This window comes from Corylus avellana, chromosome ca9 (assembly GCF_901000735.1).
Source record: "Corylus avellana chromosome ca9, CavTom2PMs-1.0".
Lineage (NCBI taxonomy): Eukaryota > Viridiplantae > Streptophyta > Magnoliopsida > Fagales > Betulaceae > Corylus > Corylus avellana.
The window spans coordinates 20,931,153-20,941,488 of record NC_081549.1 but is presented as its reverse complement, the minus strand read 5'-3'; the positions used below and the strand labels follow the sequence as shown (position 1 = coordinate 20,941,488).

General features: G+C 38.1%; 2 protein-coding genes and 1 long non-coding RNA gene across 4 annotated transcripts; all 3 read left to right on the top strand.

Annotated features, from left to right (window-relative positions):
- Positions 1–5,656: 5,656 nt before the first annotated feature.
- LOC132162469 (uncharacterized) lies at positions 5,657–6,697 on the top strand. Its single transcript, XM_059572709.1, has 4 exons — positions 5,657–5,734; positions 5,996–6,452; positions 6,554–6,630; positions 6,683–6,697. Exons 2-4 carry the CDS (start codon positions 6,002–6,004, stop codon positions 6,695–6,697), a joined length of 543 nt encoding a protein of 180 aa, XP_059428692.1. The 5' UTR covers positions 5,657–5,734; positions 5,996–6,001.
- Positions 6,697–8,589, top strand: LOC132162612 (uncharacterized). Its single transcript, XM_059572886.1, has 6 exons — positions 6,697–6,803; positions 6,918–7,148; positions 7,234–7,326; positions 7,408–7,509; positions 7,607–8,192; positions 8,516–8,589. Exons 1-6 carry the CDS (start codon positions 6,702–6,704, stop codon positions 8,560–8,562), a joined length of 1,161 nt encoding a protein of 386 aa, XP_059428869.1. The 5' UTR covers positions 6,697–6,701; the 3' UTR covers positions 8,563–8,589.
- A 244-nt stretch (positions 8,590–8,833) lies between these two features.
- LOC132162611 (uncharacterized) lies at positions 8,834–9,692 on the top strand. 2 transcript variants are annotated; one of them, XR_009438233.1, is made up of 2 exons: positions 8,834–8,919; positions 9,534–9,692. It is a non-coding gene; the product is annotated as an uncharacterized LOC132162611 (long non-coding RNA). The 2 variants fall into 2 exon arrangements; XR_009438232.1 differs by having other exon boundaries at positions 8,835–8,923.
- Positions 9,693–10,336: the final 644 nt, after the last annotated feature.

The window sequence follows — 10,336 nt, the reverse complement described above, 5'->3', positions numbered from 1 at the left end:
ATATATATGTACATGCATCCTTGTACTTATTTATTTGTTTGGTTTGGATTTGGTGTTTGCATGCTAGGTTGGGTACTGATGTTTGTGCTAATTTAGTCTAATATTTTGAATTTGATTGTCTAATCCAAAGCAGTAATGATATATATATATATTTACATGAGGATTAATATAATGCTAGCTTCACTCCATAAATATGAATTTGGTTTTTTGAATATATATAGCTTACTCTATCTGTCGTTAATTAGTAGCTTACCCTGCTATATATATATATATATATATGGCCGTATATATGCTGCCCATAAATTCCCAGCATTAATTTTATAAAAGAAAGATGCAAGGAAAGGAGATAAACCTATAGCTATGAGATCAATTCATAAGGATAAGCTGAGGCCTAAATGAACATGACGTGCCAAAGCAGTAATGATATATATTTAGATAACTAGATTTGTCAATTTTAAGAATTTGTCAATTTGTCAATTTTAAATGAACATGTAACCTAAATGAAATTTGACAAATTGACAAATTTCACTATAAATGAAATTGACAAATTGACAAATTGACAATTTGACAAATTTCATTTACATGTTCATAAAATTGACAAATTGACATAAGGTAGAAATAAATATATATCATAAGGATAAGCTTTCAAGAATTCATAATTTTCCAAAAACAGTATTAAAAATTACTTTTAAGGGGGTCTATGAGTAATATATCTCATGAAGATCAATATTCCATTGACGGTGATAGTAATTCTTGTGACAACCTAATTGAGGATCTATCAATTGTTGTTGAGGAAACTATACATCTTAGCTTAAATCAGTGACTTTAGATTTTTATTTCAAAAGATGGACCACAAATAGGACTTAGAAAGAGTTATTAGTTTAAGCTCAAAAGCCAAAGCTCTCGACTTCACGATTGCCATCAATTGCAAGAATATGCCACGGTTATCTACCTAATTGAAAAAAATAACAACCTACGAAAACTCATGACATCTTTTTCAATTAATGGACCATTATCACTACATGGTCAAAATGGTTTAATCAACGTATCAATATTGGAGCATTATCACTACATGGTCAAATGGTTTAATCAACGTATCAACTATGCATGAGATATCTTAGTCAAGCATCCATGTGTCCACGAGCACACATGTATGTATACATGTATGGACTAAATAGAGAAATTAGAAGTTAGGAGCCAATCCTATCATCTATCAATCATAAACAATAAAATAAATTTTTATCAAAATGGCATCACCAAATAACCGATAAGCAATCCTAAAAAAATGCAGAAAAAAAGAAAAAGAAAAAGAATTACATCCATAATATCAAACACCAAAACTAATAGATTTATCTAATTGCTAAAGGTAATTGAAATAACACTCCCATAGTTGTTTCTGTTGTATTTTTCTTAGAGATTCTTCTTTTGATAAGTAAAAGTAATCCTACAATACATTTATTCCATAGTTTGATTTTTTTAAAAAACACAAGTAGAGAAAATGAAACCCTACATACAATTATATTCTTATGGAACTAGACATACAATTATAATCTACCTTTGTACTTAACCTTAGGAGACTTCAAGTCTTATTCAAACACAAAGGAAACGGCAGAATGACAACCACTATTATAGATTATTACCATACGGAAGGTTATTTCATAGGCATTTTCCTATTATTCCAACATTGCTTAATTAAGCTCCTAATTAAATGAATGGCATAGCATTTGTATATTGTTTAGGTTTTGCCCTGTTAATACGAGCCATGCTATACTACTATATATATATATATATATTGACTTCGTAACCTATCTAGATTTATTTTATTTGACTAGGGTCCTCAACATCTACCAAATGCATATATATGAACTTTTGGGAAAAATGTTTTGTTCCTGAATGTGTATGAAGAATGGTAATAGTTAAACAACATCAAATAATGTAAATTTGATGGTCCCCATTTGGAATAATTGTTAATTTGTTTAAGTTTCAGAAATTTTCATGACAAAAATAATTTACCAACAATAAAAGCATCTAATTAAGTTTGCATGTAAATTCCAGTTATTATGTATGGGTTTATTGAATACTTTTATGTCGCGTATATTTCTCTCTAATGTCCGTAGACAACAATGGACAAGAGTTGGATGACAAAGCCTAGGGGTACGAAGGAATACAGAGACGGTTGTAGATTGTTTGTTGACTTTGCAGTTGGGAACTGCACAACACCTGATGGTAAGATTTACTGCCCCTGTAAGGTGTGTCGCCTTAACCGGCGCTATCCCCTAGGCGTAGTTCTCGCACACTTGACAGGGGGAAAAGGCATACTTCCTACATATAAAGATTGGATGTTTCATGGTGAGAAGCCTGTCCGGGACCATGTTGAACCGTCTCCGTTGAATCGTCCGGCCACATCTGAAGCAGGTGGAAGCAGTGATCATGGTGGAAATATGCACGCTATGTTGCGTGATGTGTTCGGCATGCATGATGTCAGAGAAGGCAACTGTGAACCTCAGGTCGTTGTGCAGGGCGATGAAGAAATAGTAGTCGAGGATGTAGAGGAGGTAGATGCCCAAAAGTATCACGAGCTACTTAAAGAGGCAAAAACACCGCTGTATGATAGGACCAAACACAGTAAGTTGAGCGCAACCGTTCATCTGTACAACTTGAAATGTGTTGGTGGAATTAGTAACAAGATATTCTCATCTCTCCTTGAGTTCATCAATCAATTGTTGCCTGCGGATAGTGAAGGTTTGCCGGTTAATACCTATGAGGCAAAAAAATATCTAAGTGACATGGGACTCTGCTATGAAAAGATTCCGGCTTGTCGTAATGATTGCATGCTATTTTGGAAGGGCAACAAAGAATTAGATTCATGTACTGTTTGTGGCGAATCTAAGTGGAATGATGACATTCATTTGGACGAGGACGGTCAACCCATATCGTCAAGTAAGAAACGCCCAATAAAAGTGTTACGGTGGTTTCCACTCATACCAAGACTACAGAGATTGTTTATGTCGCAGTATACATCGCCCCATATGAAGTGGCATGCAGAGAACCGCACAAAGGACGGCAAATTGAGGCATCCGGCCGATGGTGAAGCATGGAAGTAATTTGATCAGTTGTATCCGGAATTTGCAGCGGACAGCAGGAATGTAAGGCTTGGATTAACCTCAGATGGATTTAATCCTTTTGGGAACCTTAATACATCACACAGCACTTGGCCCGTAATGCTTGTGCCATACAACTTGCCTCCTTGGATGTGCATGAAACAAACATCTTTCATATTATCCCTGATTATCCCAGGCCCGAAATCACCTGGAATGGATATAGACGTTTACCTACAGCCCTTAATTGAGGAGTTGAAGGAATTATGGAATGTAGGGGTACGCACATTTGATGTTTCTACTAAAACTTACTTTATGTTGCGAGCACAATTGATGTGGACAATTAATGATTTTCCGGCATACGCAGATCTGTCAGGATGGTCTACAAGGGGAGTAAAGGCATGTCCTTGTTGTATGCAATCAACCAGGTCTCGATGGTTAAAACACGGCCACAAATGGTGTTTTATGGGTCATAGGCAATACTTGCCCTTGGATCATCCGTGGAGGAAGAACAAAAGTAATTTTGACGGTAACCAGGAACTACAATGTCCTCCCGATGTGCTTAGTGGGGATGAAATCCTAAGGCAGTTAGAGGGGATGCCATTTGGGGATGAGGATGCCGACAAGTCAAAGCCAGATAGTAGTAAGAAGCAGGGAGAGAAGCGGAAGAAGAGTACTCCCAACACCAGACCAGAAGCGAGCAATCATGTATTATGGAAGAAGAAGAGTACTTTCTTTAGGTTGCCGTATTGGAAGGATAATTTATTACGGCATAACCTTGATGTGATGCACATAGAGAAAAATGTGATGGACAATATTCTTGGCACAATACTCAACATAAAAGGGAAAACAAAGGACAACTATGATGCTCGTAAAGCAAGAGATGGGATTGAGACGTCTACTTCATCCATTTACGAAGAATGGAAAATTTTATATGCCCCCAGCTTGCCACACCATGTCCAATGAAGATAAAATCAGTTTCTTGAAAGTGCTTCGGGATGTGAGGGTGCCCGATGGTTATGCATCGAATATTTCTAGATGCGTACGACTGAAAGACCGTACGATGACGGGTTTGAAGAGTCATGACAATCACATTTTGATGCAACAACTTTTACCTATTGCTTTACGCGGGTCACTGCCAGGTAACGTGGTCAGACCTTTGGTTGAGATGGGAACATTCTTCCGGGGCATATGTTCAACTACGCTGACACTAGATAATTTGAACCGACTCCAGAGTGAAGTCTGCGTGACTTTGTGCAAGATGGAACAAGTATTCCCCCCAAGTTTTTTCACGAGCATGGTTCATGTTGTCGTGCATCTTGTCCGTGAATGCCAACTGGGGGGACCAGTTCAGTATAGGTGGATGTATCCGGCTGAGAGGTAAAGTTTGATCGTTAAGTTATTATTATTATTTTTTCCCCACCAATAAAAGACGGTGAATCACTGCAATTGTTGATTGATTTTCATATACAGGAGCCTAGGGGGGTTCAAATATAATGTGCGTAATAAAGCGGCTCCCGAGGGATGTATTGCAGAGGGCTACATAGCAACTGAGTTGGTGACATTTTGCTCGATGTATTTGGATGACGCACCGACGTTTCATAATAAGGCCCAACGACACCCTGATGGTTGTAAGGGGGCGGGAACAGGAGTCATCCTCAACCGTATTACACTGGCACAGATTCATCGATATATATTGTTTAACTCAGACGAGTTCTTACCGCTACGGACGTAAGTCATCTCTCTAGTACTTGCCATACCATTCCTGGTACAATCTTAATTTCGAGTGCACTATATTGAATTTAATTTCAATATTGTAGGATGCACATGGAAACGCTTAGAGGGCGAACATCGGACAATCAGTTGGAAAGCCACCATTTTGAACTATTTGTCGATTGGTATCGTGAATACGTAAGATAATGTGTTCTTACTGGTTGAATGAGGTGTATACATGTTTCCCTTAGAAATCCTATATACACAAATTTCAATTCATATATTGCCCTCCATTATACGCAGGTCAATGGATTGGACGACCTACGCAGACAGGAGCTGGGTGAGAAATTGGTAATGCAGTGTAGAGGGCCAAAGGAAAGGGCAATCAAGTATAACAGATATGTGGTTAATGGGAAGTTGTTCCGCACTCTGTCAGCTGATATCGGAAAAAGGACTCAAAATAGCGGCGTGTGTGTGCCGAGTATTGATGGCGAAACGTATTACGAGAAGTTAACCCAAATAATTGAGGTTGAGTACTATGATAGGACAAAGTATGTTTTGTTCAAGTGTAATTGGGCGGACACCACGAGGGACAGGGGGTACAAGGTTGACGAGTATGGCATAACGCTTGTGAATTTCAAAAACCTTATTCACACCGGAGAGAGTATTACGGATGAGCCGTTTGTACTAACTTCACAAGTTGACCAAGTATTTTACGTCGAAGATGAAAGGAACCCAGATTGGGCTTGCGCTGTAAGGACTAAACCTAGAAACGTATACGATGTTGGTCAGGGTCAAGGGTCTGACGATTCTAGTAGCAGCTACCACGAGATTGAGCCCCTCCTCTTGAGTTCCAATCATGATCATGTTAACGCACCTAATGATGTCGATTACGTCCGACCTGATTTAGAACCAATCGAAGCGTATGTCATTTACTGAAATTGGAAATATGTTTATCTTTGAAATTTTATTAGCTTTTATTTCTTTTAAAAAAAATGTTTACATTAATTTATAATTGCTTTTTAGGTTAACCATGAAATTTATATGTAGTTTGTAGAAACGATATATAATTAATTGAGTAACTAGTATATGCACGTAAAATTTTACATGTGTGATTACTTTACATATACTTGTACTTATTTAATTACTTTGAATGTTAATTCGTTTCGCAACGTATTTTGCAGGGAGACATGAGTTATAGGGGAAAGAGAAAAGCACAGGGGCAACCGACCGTACGGTTGACATCTGCCGCCCATGATGTACATTCGTCTCCCCGAGCTAATATGGAGCCAGAAGGGTATAGACCGGTACTTCCACATCATGTGGAAGGGCATACCGATGCAGGGCGGGACGTGGGATGTGGTGATGACATTCATGTAGATCCTCAGCATTCTGACGTGGCAGAGCCGGGCACATCCACACCGTTCACGCTTGACTTCACGACGTTGAGCGATATGGGGATCGTTTCACATGGCCATTTCCAGCGGCACCCATACCCCAATAGCGGAGCACAAGTGGATGATAGTGATGAGACACAGCCTCCGGATAGCACTGAGGGTGATGAGGATGGTGTCGCGCATGACACACATTTCGATGATGCCGCTACACGCCCGTTGAAGGTGGATGAGGTTCGGACGATAAGTAAGTATATGTGTTAAAATATCGGAATATGTATTTTATTTAATTTTAATATGTGGTTAGTTTAAATAAGTAACTAACTTGTTCAATTCGTAATGTATTAGGTGTAGATCAAAATGGCATCACCCACTACCATATATTGAGTGTCAAGTCAAGCCACAAGCTGTGGGAGATCCCGATGGCCAGAGGATCGTGTGCGAGTATAACCCTGCGTGGCAGCCTGTGGGACAAAGTGCTTCCAAATTTAGACGGATGACCGGAGTGTTCGTCAGGAGCAGTACTTATATACGGATTAGCGACGAGTGGAAGAAGGTATCGGAGCGTAAGAAGAAAGATATTTGGGATGCATTGATGGTATGTTATAATTAAATATTATTGTATTTATGATAATGATTTATATATTCATATATTTATCTCAAATAGATGGACAATATTGTTAATGCATATGATATGTGTGAATATATGCAGAAGCACTTCTATATCCCACCTGACTGCGATATCGCGGCCATTAAACGGGACGCTTTCCTTGATATGCGAAACAAGCATACGACTTGGAGGTATGAGTTGAAGAAGAGTCTTCACATCACATCGGACGATACTCCGGCGACAGTGAAGGCTAGGGAAGGAGGACAATTATCCACGTACAATAGAGAGGACGTGGATATATTATTGGAGATATGGTGTACGGCAGAGAATCAAGTAAGTCACACATTTTAGTGAGTTTTGTTTAGTTTTATTAAAATGAATGTGATAGCCTAAAATGTTAACTTGTTCAATTGTGTAGGAATATGCTGCATATATGAAGGGAATCCGGTCGAAGAACAAGGAGCCTCACTGCACCGGATCAAAGAGCTATGCCAGGGCTACACATGAAGAAGTATGTTTTTTGATCAGTTATATATATAACTTATGTATTGTGTTTATGTTTTAATTTTTTACGTTGTATTTGTGTATGCAGAAAATAAATACCGGGGTTACGCCAACACGAGCGCAGTCTTACATCAAAACACACGAGAAGAAGACTGGCGGATATCCAAATGACTTGGTTGCCGAAAAATGTGTACGCTACTAATAACCGATATGTTTTGGTTAATGTATATGCCTCTTGTAATTTAATTTAATGTTTATAATTGCTTCTGTTACTGTGTACCCTACAGGAGAGGATGAAGGAGTTGCTTCCCACTGACTCGGCTGCTACACAATCTGTCACCGAGGGCACAGTACGGTGGGCGCCCGACGATGCGTACGCACAGGGGATGGGCAATAAGCCGGAGTACGCAGGTCGGGTTCGCCAGGTTGGAGCAGGTATACTACCTGTGCGCGGTAGCATACACTCCTACTATAGACCAGTCGCGCCACGCTCACAACCTCCCGGGAGCTCTGGTGTCCCAGAACTGATAGAAACTGCACTACAAGTTGAGCGGGAGAAGCACAAGCAGGAGATGGATGCGCTTCAGCAGACACAGCGAGAGCAGGCAACGGAGCAACAAGCTGAACGGGAGAGGCACAGGGCGGAGATAGCAGCGCTGTTAGATGCACAGCGAGTGGAGGTTGAGCAGCAGGTTGCTGTGCGGCTAGCTGAGACCCGGGCTAGTATGACCACTATGTACGAGGCACGTTTTCGTCAACTAGAGCACATGTTTAAGTCGAGTTCCTCATCTGATACGACTCGAGTTAAAGATGTAACAGAAAAAGAATCTCCAGCCCGTTTGGTGGTGAAATCGTTAGTGGGGAGTGAACCAGGTAATGCAATTTGTTTTCTTTGCTTTGGGTTTTATTGAGTATATATATGTATGTATGGATTTTATGATGTTGCAAAATGTTTTGTTCTTCATTGGTTTGGGGATACATTAGATTGGAATTAGTATTGTTTTTTATGCTGTTAGTGTTGATAGCGACCTCGATAATTTTTGTTATTATTTCTACTACTAAATGTTAGCATTGTGTTTGTGTCTAATTTTAGATCCTAATAGATATTGCATTGATGATGATTTATAAGTGTACTTATTGCTTATTGATAAGAAATGCACTTATTGCTTCTTGATTGATTGTATTATCATCTCCAGGTATTGCGGAGAAGTTGTCGAATGAGGAAGCTATCGACCTAGATTGAGCCTTGTATGTGAGTTCGTAGTTGGTAAACATATTATATATTTTGTTATTGTTTAGTTGTGTCAAACAAAACTATATTTCAAACAATAGTTATTGTTTGTTTGTATATGATTGACGTATTGACTGCATGTTTGTAATCGATATAATTATATGCATATGATAAATAGTAATTTTAGAAGGATCTTACTTTCCAGTCGGAAGATATATATATAGATATTGCATTGATGATGATTTATAAGTGTACTTATTGCTTATTGATAAGAAAGATACTTATTGCTTCTTGATTGATTGTATTATCATCTCCAGGTATTGCGGATAACACGTCGAATGAGGAAGCTATCGACCTAGATTGAGCCTTGTATGTGAGTTCGTAGTTGGTAAACTTATTCAGAATTTTTGTTATTGTTTAGTTGTGTCAAACAAAACTATATTTCAAACAATAGTTATTGTTTGTTTGTATATGATTGACGTATTGACTGCATGTTTGTAATCGATATAATTATATGCATATGATAAATAGTAAGTTGCATTAAATGGATGTTTAGTCAATACTTCGTTTGAGGTTTAATATATTAGGTTGGGTCTCTTGTAACTATGTCAAGTTTGAGGTTTAATAGTTAGTTCATGGTAAACTGCTAGTTTTGGTTAGACTAAGGGTTTTCGGGTTTGTCAACCGCTTACGTATGTATTTCCTGTATTTTATGATTCCGATCGAACGTTATTGTTTACTTCAATGATTTGTATGTGTTGTCTAAATTATGAGTTCCTCACTGTTGCTTTATAATTAAGTGGTCAAAAAATATATAGGTGGATTGAAGTTATACATTCTCGAATCTGATTTATTAAAAATATGTTTGCTAGGCCATGGAGGAAAGTTTATACTTTATTCAGTATTGTCTTACACATGATAGAGTAGAGTAGTTCTTTCTATTTGTAGAGTTTTATGATCTTTGAATTTATTTCTTACCGCAGATTGTGAAGAAGCTTGTAGATTTCTGACGTGTGTATACATCAGGAGCTCATGGATGTTGTTGCCAAGTATGGTTGGACATAGGACGTATTAGTTTGGTTTGATTTTGTTTTCGATTTTGGTTTGACATATATCATAATATAATTGTTGAATTGACTCAATGACCTACCAGTTATTTAATGCTTGTCTCTATTTATTTCTTTTGTTGATAGATATGAATGTCGAATTGTATTATATGTAACTGAATTTTTGGACATACACATCCTTTCGTATGTTAGAATGGTTTTATCATGCCATTTGTTTTTTGTCCATAGGATGCTTAGGAAAGATGACATGAAAAAATTGGTTTATTCTGTACAAATTGTAAACCAAACATTGGATTGCCAATTCAATACAGGAGTGTACAGGAAATTGAATTCTCTGTGTACAGGAGTGTAAACCAAACATTGGATTGAATTGTATAAACTGAAATAAATTGAATTCAGGGAAGATATTGGAAATTGCCAATTAAAAGTGTACAGGAAATTGCCAGATTTCCTGGAGAATTGGAAACAGGGAAAAAAGTATGGAAATTGGAAACAGGGGAAAAAATCGTGCAAAGCAGAATTCCAACGTTAATCGAGAAAAAAAAAAAAAATAAAAATGCACCTAATTTCCTGACGTGGTGTTTCTACCACGTCAGAAAATTTCTGACGTGGCAGAAACACCACGTCAGAAAACTCCTGACGTGGCATAAAACACCACGTCAGAAATTTTCTGACGTGGTGTTTTATGCCACGTCAGGAGTTTTCTGACGTGGCATTTC